This window comes from Phocoena phocoena, chromosome 9 (genome assembly GCF_963924675.1).
Source record: "Phocoena phocoena chromosome 9, mPhoPho1.1, whole genome shotgun sequence".
Taxonomy (NCBI): Eukaryota; Metazoa; Chordata; class Mammalia; order Artiodactyla; family Phocoenidae; genus Phocoena; species Phocoena phocoena.
The window spans coordinates 81,991,601-82,017,676 of record NC_089227.1 but is presented as its reverse complement, the minus strand read 5'-3'; the positions used below and the strand labels follow the sequence as shown (position 1 = coordinate 82,017,676).

Genomic DNA, 26,076 nt, shown 5'->3' with positions numbered 1-26,076 from the left:
AAACAACACTGTAAGTCAACTATACTCCAATAAAAATTTAAAAAAATAAAAAATTTTTTAAAGGAACAGGCTAGCACAACACTGACCTTAGCAACTGATAACTAGACATTTAAGAAACATAAAAGATCAAGATGTTTCCTAATCCAAAGCAATAAAACACACACACAGAAAGAAGTGGGGGGCGGGGGTGGTAGGGGGACAATGGCTACCTTTGGGTCATCATCATACTAATATATTAATTCTACAATCATCAAGACACACTGTTCTCCCCTGTTGTCTACCAACAGTTTCTTCCTACATTAGTCAAATAAAAGGCAAAGAAACAGGAGAAAGCCCAAGTCACGATACAAGGCAGTGACTCTGATAACAGAAAAACATGAGTTGCCTTTAGCTAAAGCGCTGCTAAAAATTACTGCAGTGGCATGTCCTGAGAAATTAGTCCTTGTAAGAAAGCACCATGCTGTGGGCCTGCACAAGCCAGAGCCCCTTCCTCAAACCACTGACGATCAGCATCATCAAATGGGTCAACCGGGCTCTGATAGCTGTTGTCAGCTGGAAAAAAAAACTTTTTTTCTAAAGGATTTTCCAGGCTGAGCATGAAGTTTTGGGGCTTATCTGACTCCAATTTCCCTCTAGACTGTAGCTAGAGAAATTCATATGCAGAGTACGCATGATCACAGAAACATCCCTCAATTCCCAATGCCAATTCCTTGTAATACCCTGCAAGTCTGGGACAATGAGTTATGGTAACTGGCCGTGTCAGTACAAGAGTTGTGATCTGGGTGAAAAACAGAAGCAAAAATTATTTCAAGTCCATGATTCCTCAGAGAGACAAGGGCAGGAATTGCCATGGACAATCCTACACGTAAGAGCCCTTTTACAGCCACACGTGCTACTATATCCAAAGCATGAGATACAGGGCCCCTGACCATTTAATGAGGGCACACCAACATGTCTATAATTTTCAAAGGAACGGAGATGTTTGTCACTTTGAAGAACTTGGCCAACCTGGAAAATAGCCCTGGAAACCACATTTTCCCTTCATTCTACATGAACTCTGCCACCCAAGCCATACCCTCCACATACACAATCAAAAGACACCTTATATGTACTGAGTGCAAAGGTTTTCATAAAATGTCTATTATTCCAACATCAGCTTTTTCAAAAGTTATTTTTAAGACCAAAGAAAATACAGAACAAAATGTACTGGCAAAGAAGTACAGCACACCTTGCCTCCAAGTCATATTGATTACCTACCGTCACACGTGACTAGCATAGGCTGACTACTCAGATGCTAAGATCAAACGTTAGTAGCCTGTTAGCCATTTCTGCAACTCACTGAATAGAGGCTCAAAGTGGCCAGTCGTTGCTGGGGACTGAACGTCAGTAAAGCCACATAAGGTGTGGCTTAATAGGTGTTTTTGTACTACCAGAAGCCAGCCACCAGTTACCTAGCCTACACCGCCACCGCACGCACAGGATCCGGGTTCACAGGATGCAAGGAAGAGCAAGAAAAGGGCAGCCACACAGAGCAATCAGAAGCGTCTCCCAATGAAATAAGGCACGGAAAATCAGGAAGGAGGGAGACTTTCACTCTACCAGCAGGATGTCTGTGTTTCCATTCTTTCTTTCCATCTCTCATGCCCTCCTCTGATGAGTCTGTGACATTACAAACCAATTTCTCATTTAAGCATTCATTGGTTCCTGCTATTTCCTCCCACCTCAGATCACAATCCCTAGAGTTTGAGGCACCAACAACCCCTTGTTATGGAAATGAATGTAAGACCACCAGGGCTCAAAAGCTAGGTTAGCTGGCCAGAAAGAGCTGAATGGAATGTGTAAGAAAACGAAGACCTCTGCCTGATTCTTTAAGACAGTGCTATGACCAATACTAGACATTTTAAAAATTATTTCCAAAATTCTGATGCATTACAATTGCAGGCAGAGACTGTGCTCTGAAACAAAAAGGGATTTCGAAAAATGCCTAATTCTCTACCATGACCATTTCCCTCGAGTACTCGTGACTATTTACCTACAGGTGCTTAGGAGTAAAAACAACATCAACACTCAGGTGTGCCCACAATCACAGCCTCCTCGGCGGTAAGGGTGGAGAACCCCCAAATGGCCTCAAAGCTGCCTCAACATTGGAGCATGCGCTCGGAGACCAGACAGACAAGAGCGGAGGCTGGGGGTTGTGCTGCGGGCCCCCTGGCCTGAAGTCGCCCTCAAACATTCAGACACTTAGTGGCTCAGGCCATCCAGGACTATTACTGATCATCAGCATTTTATCAGACTATACGACGTTTCAGGACTTGGAAGGGTTATCACAGACTTAACTACGTCTACGGTGGAGCCACTCAATGTGCACAAGAAGATAAAAATCACTTAGGCAAATTTGTGGCAGCCCCTCGAAGGAGAACAGAAAGTGTGCAGTCATAACTTCAGATAGTCAAAGAGATGGAATCCAAACCCATTTATGCTTGTGCTAAAAAAGATGTCTCCCCCTGCATCATTACAAATCATCGATGGCATACTACAAAAGGCATAAGACATCGAAGATTCTGGTAACCAAAGCAGTAAAATTCTGAAACTAAGACATAGCGACATCCTTAAAGCTTCTACCGAAAGAAAAAAAAAAAAAAAGCCTGAATCTACAGGACAAATTAAGTCCCTTGTTTCCATCTTTTTCCCAAATCTTCACACAGGTGAGTAAGTGCCTCTTCCCATGAGTATCCTTCCACTTCCCGAGGGTATTTAAAGGATTAACAGTAGTACTGTTCTATAATTTAAGGTTCTTGGACTTCATCTTCCTAAATATCAGTTTATGAATGTAATTGAAATTTTAAAAAGGAAACCCTGCTCAAGGACTACATAACCTGCAAGATACAGAGACAAGGCTTAGAGAAAAAAACAGTTGCACTTGTGGTCATCTTAGAATTTACTTGAAGCGGCCATCTTAGCATTCAGAGGGAGGTGTTCTGTTTTGTTTTAAATAAACAGGAGTCTTTATTTAATCTCTCCAAACTCTGCCTTTCTACTATCCATTTGGGGAATGAGCGCGTCATCATTTACATATTCACGTGGGAAACTGAGTGACCGTCAAAACGTTTCTTGGGCAGGATAGGCCAAGAGACAGACAAAAGTGCCCTATCAGGCAATAACATTTACTTCACGTTCACTGTGTGTGCAACACCTCTACCTTGGTCGTGCAGGGGTGGCCAAGAGTAAAAACCAAGTTACTTAGCAAATAAGCACTTCATCATTAAGTACCCTGATTTTAATATAACTTCAATACACAAAGGGAAGCAAACAGAACGTATAAGGTCACCAAAAAGAACAAAATGAATTAAAAGAACAGGGAGGAAATGGGAAAGAACAGGAGACTAAGTATATTTAGCACACCTTCAATATCTATTAATTATAAATATAGATCTTCCCTAAATCAGTGTTAACTGCAATGGGAATATTCATGATCACTTTGCTAAATAAACAGATGTTTGACTAAACTTACAACTTAATCACCATCATGAAAGATTATAATCTATCATCATTAAAAAACACCACATAAAACTTAATTCAAAAGGGCTTCTAGGGCAACTCTGAGTTCATTAGAACCAACATCATTACACATTTGAAAAATATTTGTATCTATGTGTAATTTACATGCCTGTTGATAAAAGACAGGTGTAAGGACTGGGAAATGAAATGGAACCTCAACAGCAGGTGAGACTGCTCCCACTCAAACCACCATGATTACCTTGGCCAATTTCAATAAGAGAACTACTCAAAATTACAACATGCTCAAGCTGTAATAGTCCAAGAATGACAGGCATACATGGTTAAAGTTTAAAAAGCAAAACGAAAGACACAACTTAAAAAAAAAGTCAGTACTACTTTCTTCCAAGAGCCGGAAACCATAAATAATCAACTTCTTCCTGAGGACCAAGGTGACCATCTCAAGCTCACAATCAACACAAGAACCTTCAGACTTACTGAATCCATTCTCTTTAAACTGTGGCTCCAGTGCTTTTCTCACAAAAACAGCTTCCAGAAGGGACAGGTTATAAAGATGACAGTGAGGACAGAGGAGACAAGAGAAGGAGAGAGAGGGTGCTGACCTTTCAATGTAGAGCTACCAAAAGGCTGGGGGCTATTTTGCTAGAAAGTAAAAACATCACCTTTCTCCCTGGCATCGGCATTGGAGTAATGACAGCAAATGCTTGCTGACATTCAGCAAAATGACAAGGGCTGCCTGAGGAGTGGCCTTCACAAAATGTCTAGGTAAAAAGCAGAGCTCCAAGGGAAAACACCTTACAGACTAAGGTTCCTGGACCCTGCAAAAAGCACCTCTTCAAATGGAAGACATACAATGAATGACCAACACCTTGCAAGTTTGTGGGGCTTCCGACAGGCGTACAATTCAGTTCCTGCCCTAGCATTAAGCCCTGCACCAGTCATACATGTGTCTTCCTTTTCCCCAAGAGGAAAGTTTAATAGTTGTTTGATGAGACATTGGGTCCTATAACACTGGATGTGACTGAAGGGTTTAAACAGAAAGCCCTGAAGCAAAAATAAAATGGGGGTGGGGTGACGTGTTACCTCCACAGCCCTGCCCAGTGACAGGTCTGTGTCTGGGTTTCTACCTCATGAGAGGTACAAGCAGGACCAGCACCAGAACCCAAGTGGAAAGAACAAGTCAAGCGTGATTTCTCTCTCCTTGGAGTCCCCACAGCACTTGGTTATACCCCTTCCGGCGCATAGCAGATGCTGCCTTGTTTAACGCGTGCTGGAGTTATTTCCACTACCAGACTGAATTTCTGACAGTGGAGGTTTTATCGTGTACCTTCGAAGCCCTCCTCATCCCCAACGCAATACATTGTTCAAAGTAAGGACTAAGTAACCACCTGAAAAACTGTACGGCTAGAAAATGACTAGTCACTGCGAACATCCCTATGGTGCAGGCTTTTCAGAGCACTTTCATACAAGCAGTAGTACATGGTACTTGCCACACTCCCCCGCCCCCCGCACACCTTCTGCTCTTTTAAGTATGACAAACAGGAGTTAACATGAACTTCTTACCACAGGGTTTTAAAATATATATATACTGCAACACAGATGAGTAGGGTTCAGTGGACCTGGAATAATAACTCTCTGAAGAAGTTCCTCCAGATACGTGTCTAGCCTCTTTGGAGTGAAATGCTGAGTTACTACCCTTAGTGACCCTCTGAGAGAGTGACAATTCCAGAAGCTCAAAGCTGCAGAAAATGACACTAAATCCGCCCTTTGGTGACACCACAGTGGAGAACGAGAAATACCCTTTAATTTGATGCAATTTAAACATCAGCCAGATACACATCTTGGAGGCACATGATGTCCTCTGGTCTCACGGGTTCCGCCTGGGATCAGTCCAGCTTTCACGCCCTTTTTCACACACTAACCCTAACATCACAACACCCTTTGTCTAAGGCTACCCACACTCAGCCATCAGCTGCCTATCAAGTAGATCTCTTCACCTAAGATTAGAAAGAATACCTTTCTGAGGTTCCTGCAAGACTTACCTTTAGGCTAAAGACAAGCTGGGTGGTGAGTCTTCCTGCTCATATGATCAGAAAGGCAATCTGGGAACCTGTCCAACCCCAAAGTGGTAGCATTCAAATTGAGAACAACTGAGAACAGGACAGGAAAGCCCAGCAATTTCAGGGTATTAGATTTAACAATAAGGAATCCCTTACCTGACTCTAGGGAAACACTGGGGAATTAATTACAAGGCTTTTAAAGATATCCAAACTCCCCCAAAAGAACACTAAATAAGTACACAGTGTTATCATTTATTAGGAGCAAAGTTCAAAAGAGAAATCTACTGTGTTCCATTCTAACAAGGCGGCCTTTTAAAGTCACCTGCAGAAGAGAAATATTAGGTGTCTCATAGGGGCCATAACAGATACACAGCTGAAGGCAATGTTAAAAAGTGAGGGAGGGGGGATAAGTGCTGGCCAAGGAGCACACCGGCAAGCAATAGGAAAAACCCGGGGGTTTGCAATCCAGTTTGAGAATTAGAATCACCTGTGGTACAAAGCCTGCTCCATTCCCGGAGATCGATCGCTCTGGTCGACTCCCGGGCGTTGCCGTTGTTAAGTCCCACAGGTAATTTTAAGGTAATGCTCTAACAAACAATGTTTAAAAAAAAGAACAAGCAAACAGAAGACAAAAGGAAAGGGGCATTTCAAGAAGCCATCTTGTAGAAGAGGAAACCAAAAAAAAGAAAAAGAAATTGAGATAGTCTGGGACCTGGGACCCTCTGAGTGCTTGCACCTGGAAAAATGTCTCCTGAGCAACAGAATACAAACAAACTATAAGGGACTAAAAATAACTGTCCAGCATGGGCAGTTGGGGCAATTATGAACAATAAGATACAAAAAGGCCACCAACCAACCACCAAAGGTGCAAAAGCTCTTGATCCCCGCAGGTAGCACCACAAAGGGGATGGACAACAAACCACCCAAGGGACTTGGGCCTCCTGCCCAAGCCACTGATCCCCCCCTACCCTCACCCCATTTAAGGGATGAGCTCACCCCCAGCCCACCTCGGGAAGCAAGCAAGGGTACCTGTTTCTTGTTCTGGCTCCCTCGGGCTGCAGCATGAGCCCCTATATCTGTCTGGCCTCTTAACGGCTTCTATTGACTAAACAGTCCAAGGACCCAGGTCAGTAACAAAATCATATTCAACAGTTTTAAAAGTCATTTTAATTTCTTGAGGAAGTTTGTTATACATAGGACAAGTCAATTCCGGGATGAAACACCCACTGAAGTATCTGAAACATTACGGGCATTCCTAAAAGAAAATTAAAGTTTCCCAGACAAATTTCATAAATCAGGTCATACTATAGCTTTTAAGGCAACTACTGGCCCAAATCACAAGACAGAAAAGTCAGACACTACTACTATTAGTGACTCTTGTGCTGACCCTAACGTACAGGGCGAGGATGGGGACATGGTGAGAGGGGGGTGGAGGGGTCCCTATGGCACCAAGCAACTTCGTGACGCCCACTGTGTCCTACAACTTAACTCTGACATGACCTGGAGGCAGTGTCAGATCCCACAGGCTAAGGGCGAAGTCCTCCAAGACTGCACCCTCACCTTTCAGATGCCAATCACAAGTCTAGGTTGTCACCTGTGCTTCTTACCGAACAGCTATGAACTGCAGGTTCCAACAACCTCCTCCTTGGGTTTGATTAATTTGCTGGAGCAGCTCACAGAACTCAGAAATATTTTACTCACTAGATTACCCGTTTATTTTAAAAGGATATAACTCAAGAACAGCCAGATGGAAGAGACGCACAGGGCAAGGTCTGGGGAAGGGGCACAGAGCGTCCATGTCCTCTCCAAGGGCGCACCACTCTCCCCCAATCTTCAGCGTTCACTGACCCAGAAGCTCTCCAAATCCAATCGTTAGGGTTTTTATGGAGGCCTCCTTAAATATGCACAGCTGATTAAATCATTGGACACCGGCGATTGGTTCAACCTCCAGCACAACCCTTCCCCTGAGGTCAGGGGGTGGGACTGAAATTCCAATCTTCCAGTCACAAGGTTGGTTCTCCCAGCAACCTGCCCGCATCCTCAGGTGAGCCCAGTTACCTTATTAACATAACAAAAGACACCTTTGTAGCGAAACAGGGCTGAAGACCAAAAGATATGTTTACTATAAACCACGATATCACAACTATAATTTTCTCTCCCTAACTATGAATTTCTCTCCCTACCTCCAGAGAAAACAGAATATGCAACAATGCTTTATAGGGAAAGAGCTTTCCAGAAGGGAAATATTTAAACTTTTAAGAAATGAGTGGCTATGACATCTTTATTATGGAATAACTGAAAATTCCCCAAAGCGTTAAAAGAATATAACTATTTCAAACACTTCTTAAGGCAAGCTTAACAAGATTTACACCTACAAGATTTTATTTGGGTTAGATGCCATCGCTTTTAATCTTAAGACCATACCCAGAACAATCCCACCAGATCCCCACAAATACCACAGCCACCCAGGAAACACCGACACAAAAAGGTTGTTCTCAACCATACCTGCACATCAGAAGCATTTGAAGAGCTCTGAGGGAGGGAAGGGGGGAAGAAAGCTATCTGGGACCCATACTTGGAAATTCTGATTCAGTAGACCTGGGGCACATAAGGTTTTTAAGAGATCCCTAGGTGATTCTGACGTGCAGTCAAGGGCTGAAAATCGCTGCATTAAAAACCTCGACACTTAACATTTCCACTCCGCATTGCTCTGCTGATTGAGCCATGCTGCTCCATTGTCAGACCATAATCAGTTCTGTTCCATGACACACAGATGAGTTACTGTAATTCTTTAGGGCGATGATTTAGTGGAGTTGAGACACTGATGAGTTCATGGCTTTGTTTCTCATTAATCTTTTACTGTGTTCCAAGTCGTGTGTGCTTTTCTTTCCACAATTCCAAGTCAACACGTAAAAAATAAGTGTTTAAAAAAGTACCCAAGCTACCTTTTTTTTTGTTAGCCTTCTGCATTCAAAAGATGCTTGATGAATAAAAGATACCCACCCCCAAACACAAAGGCATACCAAGCATGTGTCCATTACAAACAAATGTAGCCAGTTCCCTTAGAGCAGGAGAGACTGCAGAAACCTGTTTTGCCCTGCATCTTAACACCTGAGATCTGTGCTTGTAGGCAACAATAAGAATTTAATTATGGAGAGCAACCTGAACCAGAAGAGATGTGCCAGAAAGCTGTACCTGTGCTTTGGGCTGGCAAATATTGGGGGTTGCGGCGTTGGGGGCCGGCAGGGGGACCACATGTGGGAAGGCTGTCAAGCCCCACTCAGAGGCTCTCTTCTGACTAATCTTTTACCACCATGATTTTAGGACTTAGAACCCAAGATCTGTTATCCACTTCCAGAGCAACATCTCAGAGACCATGCTCATCAGTAATTACTCAAGCAGACGCAGGTGCTTAAGAATTTCCAGAGCACTTCGGCCAAGAAATCAACTGTAAAAGAAACCCTCAGACCTCAGAAAAGACAGGCTCACAGAGCAAGAAGTCCGGGTCCAATCTGCTATGTGGCATTTTCATTTCTACATCTCTTGCATAGTCGTTCTGGGGTCTGGGGGTCAGGATGCCGAGCCTTATCCACTAATCAGCTATATACCCTCAATGAGTTACTGGCCCTGGGAGGGGGCATTTTGGGTGGATTTATTATCACCCACCCAGGGCGAGGGACAGCTAGAGGCGTCATTAAATCCGGAAGAGCTCAAAGCAGTCCCTTGAGGATGCAGGTCAGGGGCTGGCAGACGATTATTACCAAAGAAATCACGGTGGTTGTCTGGGCCTCGGAAAGCACCCAGCACTAGGGAGAAGCAAGTTATTAAAAAAGACAATAAAATAAATAAATCAGCCTTCTGGGTTCACATAAATATTTTGCTAATCAGTTAAAGGACAGTAAAGGGAATACAGAAAGAGTGCCTAACATTTAATGGGATTTGGGGAAAATATTACACCTTCCGAAAGTTACTCAAGTGCGACAGGGAGCCTGTGAGCTAAAATTACTTTTTCAAATGACCAATATACTAATTTCTTCTTCAGAACCACAGGGAGGGACCCACACAAATGACACAGTATCACAAAATAATCACCAGCCCTGCCTATTCTTTCCCTTCCTGAAATTGCAGCCACATTTCAGCACAAACCAACCACTTTCAGTTTCATCAGAATCAAACCAGAGGGAGCCGATGTCCCTGCAAGCTACACACCTATGCACAAATTAAAATCTCTCCACTTACACTTCCTGTGCACAGACACAACTAACCCTGGAAGTGTCCTTCCAAAGCCCTCTACTGGCTCTTACAGCTAGCTCTCCAGAGCCAGAGGGGAACAGGGAGAAAGTTTATCAAGTGGAGGCAGGAAGTGGGGTTGGGGGAGAGTCATACAGGACATCTGCTATAGGCAGACTGGTAACTCAGCTCTTATTCCTCCATCCTCCCCTGGTCTCCTGTGTTCCCTGGACCAGGATTTATCTGAAGAGATGGCCATCTCTAAAGGATGGAGAGGCACGAAGAAAAAAAAAAAAAAGTAAACAGATGCCAACACTTTAATCTGGGATCCTCTCACCTCTGCTGATGGAGTTCTCCCAGATAAGCAGCGGATCCTTAAAGAAACAGCTTTCAGTGTGACCAGAACTGTACTGCCTGTGCCTGAGAGGACCCCCTAGGAGTAAACAGTGGGCCGGTCTTGAGCAGGGAACTGGGGGTGGGGGCAGTGCAGGTGGGGAGATGCTTGCCAACAGCAAGTACTGACTCTCAGAGAAAACACACACAAAAAATAAGCAAGAAGAGTGCAAAATTGTGCGTTTGAACAATTCAGAGGAACTCTTAGTGCCTTCTAATTATTCCACATAGATGTTAACCATATAAGGAGTTAAAGTAACTGCTGGGTTGGGGCATAATATGCTTTATGCTCCCAAGGCACCAAACCAGTTTCCGGCCAAGGAAAGAATGCAGTTCACCTGCTGAGGGGCAGGGCGCACACAGAGTGCACTGCACACCTGCGCCTGCATGTCAGTGGCTGCCTTTTTGCCTGAGCGTGTATTTGGGATGCTGACTGTCGCTTACCACCTCAGTGATTTGAGCCATAACTCTCTGCAAACACCACACCACTTCTTGAGATCAGACAAGACTGTTGCCAGTGCTTAGGTTTCAAAGAGAGACAGCAGAGCTGCAGAGAACCTGCATTTGTCTCCTTTCCTGGAGCCCTGAATGGGCAGCATCCTCCTCAGGGTGGCAGTGTTGGTAATATTGCTTCCAACTATGACAGTGATTTTAATATCTGCTGGCCACCAGTGCTGTTGTATTTTAGTTAGATATAGCTGCTTCCGACACACGTGCCTGGGGATAACAGTTTTTGTCAAAGCAGGCTGCAGTGTAATAGTCTGCGATGGAATTGTGCAGATACAGGAGCGCGCACGGTGGAAGGAAGTCACCGACAGAGCAGCGCGTGGGACGAAACAAATAATCACTGCCGGCCACACTCACAGAGCTGCCACGGGGGCCTCTGTGTTCCCATTAAAGTGTCTCACCATGTCCTAACCAGGGCAACAGAAGACAGCAGTGGTCCCCCGGAGAAGATCTACCATCTATTCCACACTTTATTTCAGAAGCAGCGAGTTCAGCTGTTGAGGGGGGCAGGGCAGGGAGCCATCCTGGCAACAAGACACAAAGGGCTTGGATTGCTGCCTGCTTCTAACACAAACAGGTAAGGAATTAGGTGATTAGAGAGCCTTCTGCCAGCAGGGCGAAATATCAGCCCCTCTGGGAATGCACGTCTGTGGTGGAAATTCCTTGCACTGTGTTACAGCACGACCTGCCCAAGAGCTACCTCAGCTCTGAATGGACTTTTTCCTACTTTCTACTTCAGGCAAACCTTCTCTTTTAAGAATGAGGATATAATAATTGTAAAGACAGAAACAATTTATCCACACAAAAATTGGTGGAAACTTGGTAAATTACAGGATGTCCACATTCTGTAAAACTGCACAGCCATTAAAAATCATGTTTTAGAAAATTATCTAAAGGCCAGGGGAAGTGCTCTGTTACAAAACATGAGCACAGAAGCAGCTAAGAAGGCCGTGAGATAGTAACAGTGTTGATGCTGCCTCTGGATTGGTGAGATATAATATTTTCTTTAAAAATTTTCCAAAATTTATGAAGTGAACATGTTTCATATATAAGAAGGGAAAAATGTCTATGGTAGAGAATGTATGTAAAGATGAAATAAGAAGCTTAAGCCATCTAATAGGGTTACTGTATGAAAATAATGAATGAAAACTAAACAAATAATAAAGTATCCAGGAGCAGGTGCTCAAGGGGCTCGGAAACCTGTACAAAGAGGACGAGTACTGAGACGCTACTAAAGAGAGAATCCAATCTCTTCATAGAGTTGGCCTGACTGTTCTAGACAGTGAAAGTACTGCCAGGAAAACTTCATATAGGAGACAAGACCATTAAGGAGACAGAGTTCACCCACTTTTCTGATGTTAAACACCCATTGGAAATATAAATTTGGATCTCTCTTGATATCACCTATGTGCCTCCAAAATAGCTGCGGGAAATATTTTAATTTGTAAAATACATTGAAATAAGGAAGCAGAACCAGCTGCTGCTTCTGGTAGCTGGCAGAAATTCTGAAAAACAGGAGCTCAGAGAGAAGTCCACCCAGTGTAAGGGAGAGGGTCACCAACCTGCCCAGTCAACATCGAAGTCCAGAGGACACGTTTGGAGACAAGTAAAACAGATCTCAGTTAGAATCCTGGTTCCTGCACTTACCAGAGAAGGAGCCTTGAGCAAGTAACCGAATCTTCCCAAGCCTGTCTCCTCATCTCTCTGTAACAGAGACGGGGAGGGGGGAGCTAACACACGCGCTGGGCCACATGGGCATCCAGGGCACCTGAGCCTTCCTCGGTATCCAGCACCCCCTTTACTCCAATTCTGTAAACAATAAACAGACTTCCTCTACAAGAAAGAGAACACGTTGGCCCATTAGAACCTTCCAGTCTACTTGGCAGCTGGACTTCGTATCGTGAATGAATACATCCACAAACTGACTTTCAGATCACATCTTTGTGAGTTCATTTAGCATAAATCAATTAACTCAGCCAAACAGACTGCACTTCTCAGCCTGTGAAGCTCAGAGCTGAGCCCTGAAAAGAAGCCGGGCTGAGCAGAAGACCTTCTCTAAGACCTTAAAAAAAGAAGTGACCCTCCTCCTCGGTCTTAATAGAGTCCTCACCACCCAACACTAAACATGCGCGAGTACTTTTGTGCGCCTGTCACGATTCACAAGGCGCTTTAGGATCTTGCTATGCTGTGTCCTGCACCGTGACCAAGCTGTGTACGTGCCATAAAACACCTGCATTTTCTTGCATCCGTCTGAGTGCTGCCTGCACGTGCTGAAGGCAGGCACACTCCTCTTCCTGCACCCGTCTCTCTGCCTTGCAAATCCAGTGAATGTAAGCAAGTGCACGTGAGGTGTGACTCCAGCTCTAACAGCACCACCTCTAACCACTTCATGAATGTTTGCACTTTTTATCATGAAGTTCACCCAGAAACTGCTAACAGGCCCCACCTCAACTAAACAGCAGCTCAAACAGTATGTCATATACCCCAAGAAATTCCACTGCTCCCTAGAGAGCTCTGTCCTCCGAAGCAGACAAATTTCTTCAGGCGGAACTCTCATATCTCCTTTCACTGGGATCCTCAGGGGATGTTCTAAGCTGAGAAGGGATACGTCTGGTTTCACAGTTGGCTCTGAAACCTGGGGGGAGAAAAGCTCATCCAGGAAACAGCAGAGATGTTACTGCGTTTAAGTCCGGCTCCAGGAAGAAAAACGGTACCGTCAGAGACCAAAACCCTGGAAAAGTAAACCGCCACTTTGCCACTGCGAGGAGCAACAACCCAGAACACTAGTCTCAACAGAAACACCTGCAACTGTGAAAGACGAACACTCCAGGCTCCAACGGCAGAGGCTCGAATACAAGTAGCTTACAAACCACACCGTGGCCTAGCCTCTACTCTGGGGTTAATGCCTGGATTTCACGTGAGAACCAACAGGGTGCGTGCCTCTGCCTCTGCGCTGGGGCTTGGAGGGAGGGTGGGAGGAAGGGAAGCCAGGAAGAGAAGGGCCATGGCAGACCCCTATCCACACGGCAAGTTGACTGTTCGATTAAAAGATATGGCATCAACGGAGATCCACTTAATCTTTGTCCTCAGAGCAGTCCTGTGCAAACCCAGAAGGCCAGAGCTCATCTGTAGCAGATGAGAGGCGATAATGTTGGCAGCCATATTTGCGGTGAATCTAACAGTTAACAATCAAATGATTTGCCCTTGAGAACTTCCCATCGGGGGATACCTTAGAATGACACATATGAACATCATTTTCCTAGCAGGGAAGGGGGCAGAGGTGGAAGAAATGTACCAAGGTTAAACAGAAGCCAGAAAGAGCAGTGAGTCCCTACTCCCCAGCTTCTGAATTCCAAGTCACTTCAGCAACACCACCACGCTTTAAGGTATACAAGCATGGAGCGGTGGGGAGGAGTCAAAAACTGCTTCCTTAGGTTTTATACCCTCAAGTCTCCTGCCGCATTAAGCTCAGTTACCTCTACTACCACAGGGGGCTCTGCATCCCTGAATTAGCCATGGCAGGAGTTATAACTGAGCAGAAAAGACACAGTCAGTGTAGACTGAAGGTAACAGGAGAAAAAGGGAAATGAAACTATCTCCTTAGGTCCTGGCTTCCTCTTATTAATCCTGACCACCACCAAAGACAAGGACCGCGCCAGAGAGAGAGAGAGGTCAAGATGGCAACGGAAGAAGGAATTAGAAAGCTGTTGGGAAAAGTATCTTGAAGCTACAATTGTCTAAGGCTTGCTTCCTCCCACAGGCACCATGGAGGTGAACCATACAGTCTCTAAAGAACTGGGAGTTTTGAAGCCTTCTACCACTAGTTTCAGACACCAAGGTTGAAACCTGACATCACAAATGCCATTCTCTCCTTGACCAAACACTATTCAGGTTCCCTTGAACTCTCTTCGCAACTAGACCCTGCCTTTTGGGCACTGTGTTCATTGCTGCATTGTCCATTTTAGTAAGAATCCAATTTTAGCCAGATTTCCCCACCTTTGATATCTGATCACACTGGATATCTGATTGGGCTTCTTATCCTCCGCCATCCCCAAACCCCACCTGCTCCTTAATTAGCAACTCCCACCCTCCTTGTGGTACCCAGAGCCCAATCACTCTCTTCCACGCAAAACCCCATTGCAGTGGTCCCTACACCTATCATAAGTGTGCTGAATCGAGTGTACCTTACTGTTCTTTAACAAGTGTCATGAAGAAGGAAAAACTCTGCCCCGCCACAAGCACCCTGCACAGCCTCATTTTAAAAAGCAAAGACTCGACTGCGATCAGTCAGCCACCTGCTTCAAATCAGTATCTATCAGCTATAGATTTAGAGACTTGACCAATGAAGACATAAATTATGTAAATTCTTGGAGCAGAGGGATATTGGCCTGGCTTCAACCACACCAATGTAGTTTTCTAGAATCTAAAATTACATTTAATAGGGCTTCCCTGGTGGTGCAGTGGTTGAGAGTCCACCTGCTCATGCAGGGGACACGGGCTCGTGCCCTGGTCCGGGAAGATCCCACATGCTGCGGAGTGGCTGGGCCCGTGAGCCATGGCCGCTGAGCCTGCGCGTCTGGAGCCTGTGCTCCGCAACGGGGGAGGCCACAACAGTGAGAGGCCTGCATACCGCGCGCAAAAAAAAAGATGATGCTCCTTCTGGCTGAAGCAAAAGCAAGGCAGCTACAAGGAGACAGTGAACTTCAACTCTGCAGAGGTGGAATGAGGATTCATTTGCAGGCTCACGCAGCATCCAAAACACAGCCCAGAGAATTTCAGAGCAACATTCAAGACGAGGGTAACACCGGGGGCAGTCAGGAGCTCCTCTGTAACGCATGAGAGCAGTAACAGGATGACCAAATTTCCTGTGCCTGGAGTGACGTCATCATTCAAATCAAAGCTTACAAATTTCCTCTCTGCGCTCTGGTAGGGAGGGTGGTAGGGGGAATGGGAGGCACCACAGCAGGGATAGGAGAGGTAACTGAAAGAACTCCAGGGACTTCCCTGGCAGTCCACCTCCCGATGCAAGGGTTGCGGGTTCGATACCTGGTTGGGGAGCTAAGACCCAACATGCCTCGGGGCCAAAAAACCAAAACCATAAAACAGAAGCAATATTCTAACAAATTCAATAAAGACTTTAAAAATGGTCCACATCCAGAAAAAAAGAGAAAAAATTTGTTTTTTTTGTTTTTAAAAAAAAGAAATCCAAAGGAAAACTAGAGTGGCAGGAGCACAAATCCATACTCTCACCATTCAGATAATTAAAGAAATACTTCCAAGTCAAAGCACAAAAGCAAACAAAAGAAAGGGCACCAGCTTGTATTAAAATTTTTGAGGACCCTGAGGTGGGGGAGATGATGTCGGGAGAGGGCAAGAGGGTAGAGACACAAAGAAACAGGCCACAAGTATCCAGAGTAGCCACTCGGGGATGGGCACAGGAGCAAGGAGAGAGCACGTTCCCACTTGAGCACATTCAATTATAGTTCAAGACAGAGATATTAAACACTATCAGCTTCTGCCCTGGGAATTCATTTCTTGAGGGATGATGAGGGTGAGAGATGAAAGGCTGTAGGATTTTATTGCCCTGAATTTTCAGTTTGTCAAGTCCCATTTACTACCGCAGGTACCTTAGAGCTAATCTGTATCTCTGGGGATGGAGACATCTCTCTCAAACAGAGCCCCAATGACTCTTCTCCCACTGTGGGATTTTATGGATATCTAATAATAACCAGGGGCCCAAATGGTGTTACAAGCAGAAGCCGCCTTACGGCTTCTCAACTGAGAAGCTTACATTTTCCGTAACACTGATATTACGGAGTCCATGCATCTCCAGAATAACTGTAACTTCTTGGTATGCAAACAGGACCGTCTAGACTGAGAGAACCATCACTCCTCCCAGAGAAGAGGGTTGGAAGGGGGTGAGGGAAGAAGAGGTGAAGCCAAAGAGCTTTAAGAGCGAGGAGGCAAGCGTCACAAAGGATCTTCGAAGGTGAGGCAGAAGCTGGCCAAGGGCAGGGAGGAACCCGGATGTTTTCCTGAAGAAAACACTGAGCTGGTGGTAGCTTAATACACACTGAAAGGAAGAGCAAAGGGCTGGGATAACTTTGCGCTTTATAAGAAATAAGAAATAAATAAAATAAGCTGCTTTGAGTGATGTCAAGTATCCCTCATCTTAAAGTACAAACTGGCCTAATAATCCTGGCTGTCCCAATGGCCAAAACCAGCAAGGGGAGCCGGCTGCCAGCCCTCCCATGCAGAACACAGTGTGTGCACTCCCTCACAGCAGCTGCACTAACAGAGAAAGGGGACAGGGGGGCCAATGAGACTAGTGTGGGTGGTACAGTCTGCACCCCCATCCGTAGGGACCTGCTCTAGCCAGAGCCTGAGGGAGCCAGCCTGGGCATGGGGCACACCAGCCACCCCTCCGCAGACACCCACCTACAGCTTCTGCAGGGCAGGCTTTCTAAAACAAGCCCCTCCAGCCAGATGAGCAGATGCTAAAGGCAGTTCTGTATGAAAGAATGCAGCTTTCTCTGAATTCCAGACCACCTTACAAAAGACAACAGTACATTAAAAAAAAAAAAACCTCAAACCTTTCTACCAGCCTCCCTAGTACTGATGGGGAAAACATCCCAGGAAAGATAGAGCAGTAAACTTAGAAAATCAAGTGTCAGGTGTAGTCTGGCCATTCCGCACATTCCCAGATTATGAACAACGAGATGAGAGCCGATGAGAACGAAAGGAGACATTATACAACAAACACGTGAGTATCAACTATGGGCCGGGGAGTGAGCTGGCAACAAATCTGAAGAAATGTGAAATCTACTCACCCCAGAAAAATCATACAGAGTATGAAAGGGGGACGAGAGAAAAGGGCATTTTAAAGTAGAAACTAGAAACTACAGGAACTACAGGCGACCCTTACGTGGGTTATCCAGAATTGGCAGGACAGCAGAAGGAACCAGATTCTGGTACCGATGTCTGAACACAGAGACGCAGCAGACGCCCACATAAAGGGGAAGCTTCTGCTCAGCCTTACGAAGGGCCCAATACAGCGAGACAAGGATGAAGGAGATTATATCCACTGGCTTCTAGCAGAGAAGTAAGGAGCACAAAGTCTCCATGATGTCTTCACGGCTAAACCGAACAGAGCTCCTCCTGTGAAACAGCAACATGCCAAGGTGGCCACCAACACAACCCTGAACCACGCAGAGGCATCCGCAGCCGAAAACAGGCTCGGATCACATGAGACGGTGAGATGAAGGCCTAGAAAAATGTGAACAACTCACAAACTGGCCGAGGATTTCAAAGGCGGGCTGAAATGAAAAGTGACGTTAGAAATACGCCTAAGCAATAGGCCTGTGATTTGCAGGAGGAAAAAAAGCAGCCGTCTGCGTCCTTCAGCTTCCCCTTCTAGTCTCAGTTCTGAAAAGCCTTTTCCACAGCAGTGACATGACCTGATACTGCTTCATCCACAATCTATCACCCAGTCTAAAGTCTACCTTGTGACCACACCGTGCACAAACTGGTCAGAATTTGAGACTCGATTTCTAAGAGTATAAGCATCTTACTAATAAAAATAATTTCCCAGGTCCACAGCACCTGTAACACGTGAGGAACTGAAACGTTTGGGTTTTGAACTGAACAAAATTTTCCCAGTACAAAGCTAATCAGTCCACCAAGGAAAGAAACCTACAACCCTGGCCTGCAGAAGTGCAAGGCACTGGATGACTGCACTAAACTTGCCTTGCATATAAATGTTATGCAAAAAAAAAAAAAAAAAAGTAATTTATCTAAACACAGTGTAGGTAGCTCTGCAATCAGTATCTCATACATAAAGAAAGAAAGATGAAAGGAAAGCTTCTCTAATGGATTTAAAATTTTTTTCCAAGCAAAGAAATAATCTGACAACCAACAAGGTCATCAAGAGTTTAAAAAAAAGATAGCCCTCAGGGGAAAAGGCGCACCTAAAAACTCCAATGAATCAAGACATCTGAACTGCTATCTATGAAAGAGGGATAATTTGGGAAAACCTGAATAAGAGTAGAGGTGTTAAAAGAAAGTCAGTTGGGGACCAACCTGCAGAAGCACTTAAAATCCTGAAATTAATCCCTCTGGTGGACTGAACCCAATCTGCCCCGGGCTACTGGAATACCACTATGAGGAAAAAAACCAGTGCCCAGGGAGAGGCAGGGCTCGTCACCCCAATGGCGGCAACTAGATTGAAACTAGGAGTGGGGAAGAGGAAGTACCTACAGAAAACCAAGCCATGTGTGACCTGACCATCAAAACAAGCAATCCAATTAGGAAGTAGGAAAAAACACGACTGCAAAACCTCCCTCCTGGGGCCTTCGACACCAATACACTGGCTCAAGTTGCAATGGCTAGCAGAAGCAGTCACAGATATTAGCGATGGATTAGGAGCGCTAAAAATGATGTCGCTCAAAAATAATGTATGGATTAGGTCTTCAGCCTAAGCAGATAACGTCGATTTAAACATTTATTAAATGCCTACAGTAGTCACAGCACTCTGCAAGCTTCGGAAAAAGAGGGGAGAGAGGAAGCGGAGAAAAACATACCATTCCTGCCATCAGAGGAGTTTAGGCTTCACGGTGGAAAGCAGGCCTGGACATCAACAGACAGAACAGGATGATACAGAGAAGGAAAGGACTGGGTATGGAAATCCCTGGCCTAAAGAGGCTTTCGAGGACCAAGGCAAGAAAGAGGGTTACCTCAACATAGCAGCTATGTTAAATGGTCACAGGACAGTAACTATGATGGGGCTGTCAACTCTGGAAACAAAAGAAACTTACTGCAGCTCACAGGACTGAACAGAGACAAGAAATATGAACATAGCAGCACTGGGAAGATTTAGATAAATTGAAAATACAGAACTGGTAACAGTGATGATTAAATGAACGGAGAAGAAAGACAGAGAGCGATGGATTGAAAGACATAAATGCACATGGTTTGGGAAAGGCTTAACCAGCAAGACCCACTAGGAGACTGTTAAACTCCCACAAAAATTATTTGTAGGGGAGAGGCAAGATCACGGGAAAGGGGATGCATTAGCTAAAGGACACAAAAGAAAACATAATTTGTAATAGAGAGAAAAAAGTAAACCAAAGGGAAACAGATAGGCAATTGCTGTCTTCTCCAGGTTATAATTCACTTATAAAGAGCGGTGGAACATACATTTTAGGAAACTGGATCCACCCAGATATGAAATGTCTTGACTCTGGTGACCACTCTAGCTGAACAACAGGTATTAATCTTTAAAAAATGACTGGATATATACATCCTGGAATCTTAAACAGATGAGCTAAGACCAAGCCATCGTCTCCTAAAGGTAATTTTTTCAGTCCTCTAAGAAAGAAGTTTCAAGTGTTCTCCAAAATGCCCAGATCAAACAAATCTGAAGCCGGTACAGAATGCCCCTGCTGGCGCTCTGACATATTCTATGTCCTTTGATCACATTGCTGCAAGTCCCCACATCTCTCCATTGGAAACCGGTGAAATGCTATATCCACTTCAGAGAGCTTCTGCTTTTCTCCAAGGTCCGCAATGCCAGGCTGGAGTCCCTCTGTAATCTGCTATTTGCCTTACGCTTCCCAGTCACACATGCAAGATCACAGTCAGTGGGTTTACTGGTTTGCCCCTGCTACACTTAGGGACTGCAGCCCCAGAGCTTCCTGTTGGTATGCATCTCAGCTGGCAGCATCGTCTGCTCTAGGGTCCAGAGGGACCACTCATCGTGCTTTCAGAAATCTAACCTGGAGGAAACAGGTTGAGAACCACCTTCAACCGTGTCAAAATGGCAAAGCACCCCTGGGGTCCTGCACAACAAATGGTGATATTAGCACCTGAAACCACCCTGCCTCTGAGAAAAAACCCTTAAGCATTGCGAGGTATCACTAATAATGTGCCTACCTGCGGCTCCGTCTCCCATCACCTGCCTAAAGAGGAGACCCAGTGGGCTCAGGCCTGGGAAACAAACCCCTCAAACAGGCAGCGAGGACTCTGGGAGATTAGGCAGACTGCAGCTTTAACAAAACTGATCCTGCAGTGCCCAGGTCTGAATATTTAGAGGCCGTGCTGTGAAAGAACATTTATATGGTGGGTGAGTAAGTTCACAGGGAGGAGGCTGAAAGACAGGGTGATGGAAACCAATACAAGTTGAAAGCATGAAACCACAGATGAGAGATGAGGGGAAGGGTTTCCACACTTCCCGGGGGTGGTGTGTGTGTGCGCGTGCGTGCGCGCACGTGCTGTCTTTGCCTACTACAATAGCACCGCAAGATCGGACTTCATGGGGAAATAAGTCAGCCCCTTCATCAAATGCCCAGGGGTTGCATTTCCTTTGTCATTAACACTCCAAGTGTAACACAAAGCCAGCAGCGGCCCTGGGCAATAGAGCACTAGGTTTTCCAGTTTCAGATCAAAGCCAAAAGCTCTCTAGGAAGTCCTGAGATGCACAATGTGTTATGTCCTTTAAGGCAGCAGCTCAGAAAACTCATAGCCTTTCTCCAAGATTTAGCACTTGTATCTTTGTGGCAAACAACTGGATAACACACACTACACCTTTAGAGAAACCCTGATACATGTTCGGGTCACAGGAGCGCCACATAGCAGTGTCCAAAATGGATCTCAGCCTGAAGGAGCTACATCTCCAAAGAGATGACGCTGGATTCGCCCTAATAATCCAAAAGCTTGGTGCCACAGAAACAGAATCAACAGCATCAGACATCCAACTGTACTCCTTCTGAGGGAAATACTACACACTCTAGCTTTTAACTCAGTCACATGTTCCAGCAACAAATCAGGCTCTAACCAAAATCTGGGAGCCGTCGCTAACCCATGAATTTCCGGGTGCTACTGGAAAAGAGCTGCCTAGAATGCAAACAGTTCCTTTGATCGTGCAGTTTTGTCCAGAGCCCTTCCTCTGGCTACAATTAGAAAGTAACCAAAAGGGGGGAATGGAAGTACACCGTTAGCCTTGGGCAAAACCTCCTTGCCTTCATGTATAATTTAATAGAATGAATTTGTCTCTGTATTTAAAAAAAGGAAAATCCAATTTGCCCTACTATCCCCACAATATACAAAGGTGTCTCAGAAGATCTGTATTTGCTGATGTCACGTTAATTTTTAGGGTAGGGGGAAGATAAACATTAAAAGAGCCTCCCCGTTCTTACCTGAAGGGCAAGACCCACTGGGTCATCATCTGGGAGCTTGTAGGGAGGCCCACCCACAGCAGGAGTCTCTGCACACCACCTGCCTGCCCCTGAGGAAGCTCATGCAAAGACTCTCCCTCTTCATCTCCTCCTCCAGTTCCTTAATCTGCACCTTATCCCACTCTGTTCTTTTGTGTAGAATGAGCTCCAATACCATAAGCTGCCAAGTTACTTTCTCTCCATTTCAAAGCCACTGACACCCCCTCCCCCAAAATGTCCCCAAATTCGAGAGAAGGCAATCTCCTGAGGGTTTCATTCAGCACCCTCCACGGTCCCTCCATCATCTCCAAACAACTGTCAAGCATCCTTTGTTTCTGTGAGTACGAGACCATTGCCCAATTCCCAAAACATACCCTCGACATCTTCTTTGGAGAGTCCATCAGCCCTGTTCTAACTAGGACAGCCGCATCGCCTTGTATACATTGTGCCGTGCACGAGGGCACCTGGCCAAGTGGACCGAGGGAGAGTGGGAGCTGAAATTCAGCCTCCACTCTACTTGCCAAGCCATGTGCCCTGACATGAGGCTGCCTGAAGGAAGGGGCACCCTTGTCTAACCTGCACAAGGGTGCAATGTGGCCTAACAGAGTTCCCGACATCCAAGCCTTGAGTACTTGACTGGACTCCCCTTGTAGTATAGGAACTGCTGGTATACAGTAAAGAACACTAGGGAAACCAAAGACTCCAAGGGGACTCCTGCTTGCCTAGTCATTACACACATATAGTTACAGCCTCACTGGGATCTCTGGGTGATTTCTATTCCTACACCCATACTGTAAATCTCTTTAAGGTAAGCAGAGAGCAGAATCTCCACTCATTGTGAGGGTTCCAGGGAGAATTCTTCAAGTAGAAAGACTCCTCCAGGGTGAGAGGCTACTGGAGCCACATCCACAGCCTCTCCTTCCTCATACCTTTCACCCCCAGATGAGCTTTACCAAAAACAAAACCAGAACCCCTCGCTACAGATCAGTTTTCATCTAGCATGATCTTCTTTTATAGACGCAAAGTACTTTCATGTTTTATAAATGAAAGCCACCAACACAAGCACACTCAAACCCAAAAGGTGCCATCCCTTAAAATCGTTCAAGACAAAAGCCTACAAGGCATGGCAGACATGTTTTCAACACGTGGCCTCTGCCTAACTCCCAAACTCATTTCTTACTAACCCCTGGCATTAAGTATCCTCTATTCCAGTCATACAATATTACTCACAGTTCATCACATGCCCCACATTCTCTCTCTTTTCATGAGTATCCGGGAATATTCACAGGACATGCATGATCTGGCCCTGCCCATATTTTGGACCACACAGGCATCACACCACTCAAGCACCATCCACAGAGGCCATCCATTCCCTATTCCCAAACTCACCCGGTTCTTGTCATTGCTGCTGTCTCGGTCAGAAATTGTCTTCTCCTCACTTTTTACCTAGCTAACTCCTAATCAGCCTTCAGGCCTTAAAAGTCACTTCCTCAAAGAAGCCTTCCCAGATTATGCGTTCTTATAAACGCTAACCTTTCCTTTCATAACACAAGACATAAACGTGATTACTTGCGAATTTCCCCTACTAGATTTTAAAGTTCCATAAGAGTAGTTCCATGAGGGTTTATTCCCCACTGCAATCCCAGCGTAGCATCTGGTACAAAGTGGGTACCCAGTAAGTATTCATCAATGACAATGAACCTATTCATTTGAATTCCTAAACCTGTGCTGTCCATGACAGTAGCCACTACGCACCTGTGGCTACTGAGCCCTAGAAATATGCTAGGATGAACTGAGATCCGAGTATAAAATATACATCAGATTTCCAAGACACAGTAAAAATAAAAGTAAAATATCTCATGAATTTTTTACATTCATTAAATGTTGAAATGATACAGTTTTGGATATAGTAAGTCAAATAAACTGCATTAAAATTAATGTTCTTTAAAACATAGCTACTAGACAATTTTAAATAACACACAGAGCTCACATTTGGGGCTTGCATTTGGGGCTTGCATTATGGGACAGTGCTGGTCTAGAGTGCCCTTTCTCTCATCTGCTCACTTCTCGTCTGCGGGCACTCAAGAGGTATACGAGCTGCTCCTGGGAAGACTTCCCAAGCACCCACCACAACAGGGCTCTTCACAGCACCCACCACCACTGTACTCAAAGTGTATTATATTAATTTCTTATGTGACCCTCATTAAAATCTTCCAAAGGAATTTAATGAACAAATAAGGGAAATCATTCTTCATTTCACTCAAAAGCCATATGTTGACTCTTAGAGCTGAGACTCACTGAGAACTTTCTTAAAATGGAGTAAGATCTCAGGAGTGAACAGAAGTCTAACAAATAAGAGATAACCTACCTTGGTAAAGAAGAAGAAATTCTATAAACGTGATCCTGCCTAAACTGGGAGATGTATTCCAACAACTTTTGTCATCCGCTAGGCTAAGGGAAATCCATCCATTACCCCCTGAGGAGTTCCAAAGGATCCAAGAAAAACGAAAACTTCTCAGTGGTAGTTTAGTTCTTACTCCAGAAAACTTGCTATCGTCAGACCTAAGCTATAACTCCCCCACGCCCCTAAAAACTGCTTAAAATTCAGCTACTGAGTCTCCTTAATTCCAACTGCATGGCACAGATGCAGAACTGTGGACTACTCCCAGCGCTGACAAAACTGGACATGTGTATTTACTCTGTGCAATGAGGCAGAGCTACAGTTACCGAGAGAACCTTATTTTGGCATTTCTAGGCTTTCGTGCATTTACATTCTCAACCTTACCACAATCCTGCTTGCTGCATTAAATTGCCTCCTCTGTGGGAAAGAAAAGGCTGGGGGGTTGGGGGTCGAGATGAACTGATTGGCCAGACATTCAAAGAACCCATCTTGTATGGGTTTCTTACGCATGATCTGACTCAAAAGACAATCACAATATTTTCATTTGACTCTTATGGGCTGTCTCTAAACTCTCACACAAATGAAAACAGGGCCTGAATTTCAACTCATGAATGCACCAAGACGTGCAAAACATCAGAAAAGCAAATTTCAAGTCTCTAGAACTACAAAAGGGATACATTAAAAAGCCACACAGCACTAACTTCAACCACACTGTTCAATTTGCCTGTGGCACCGGCTCTCACTGAGGACCCAGTTCTATAACCAATCGACACAGTTACACACTTTAGTTATCAGAAGGCAAAAACAGGGGCTAAAAAGATGTCTGTAAAAACAAGACAGCCAGACAAACAAAGAAGTTCAACCACAATCCCTTTCCCCAACCTCTTATAACATAACAATGGAAAGAAAATGACCACAGAATTTGAAACAAAACTGCCTGCAGTTTTCAGCCTAAACATAATTTCTCAAAGTTGACATACCAAAATCATACACATTGGCTAGGCAAGCACCCTTGCTGCCAAAAGATCCAACAAACAGCAAGAAACAGTACAGCTAATAATTCTAGTTACCACTTGGAAAAGATGAGTAGGTGGCCCCAGATAATATATATACCAAGATTCATTTCTTCCTAGAGCAAAAACGTACAGATCAAATCAAAATGACCAGCAGAACAAGCCTTACTATCATGCAAGTGAGACATAGATCTTTTCTTCCCCTTATCCTCAGATAATAAGATCTCGTTAATAAACAAGACTCATTTACCACCTAACATATACCAACCTTAACTCCTCTCAAGCCCCTTAGGGAGGAATGCCAACAGGGCCCATCGAAAATGAAGGAGAGTAGTGAGTGTGGTTCAGGAGACATTGAGACCTGCCCAATAGCAGCTAGGCTGCAAATGCTAGGAAATAATACTTTGGCGATTTACACTACTTGTCCGTTAGCATTCTCCCACACATGGACCACATCTAACTAATTCTCCACCTCCTCCCCTTTGGTTTTGGAAAAGAGGCTCTGCTGCTTTTCTCATCTCACCTGTGTATTCTCCCCCTCCAGCCTCGGTGGTCGGATGCTGGACAAGTGGATGGTCTTGTAGTCCCCAGAGTTCAGCTTCACAACAATGGCATCGGCATTCAGCACCTGCATCACCTGTGGGCGAGAAGGCAAAAATGCTTAAATGTTGCCTTGATAGCCCAAATCTCATAGCACACATGCTAAGGAGCAAGGCACACCCAGTTACAGGAAGAAGGATGAGATC

At 44.9% G+C, this 26,076-nt stretch overlaps 1 protein-coding gene across 1 annotated transcript in view; it reads right to left on the bottom strand.

The window, feature by feature from the left end:
• SND1 (staphylococcal nuclease and tudor domain containing 1) overlaps positions 1–26,076 on the bottom strand; it is a 419,523-nt gene that overhangs the window by 321,553 nt on the left and 71,894 nt on the right. Inside the window, exon 10 of the mRNA XM_065883390.1 lies at positions 25,854–25,967. Coding sequence (XP_065739462.1) covers positions 25,854–25,967 — 114 coding nt within the window. The remainder of the gene's footprint in view (positions 1–25,853; positions 25,968–26,076) is intronic.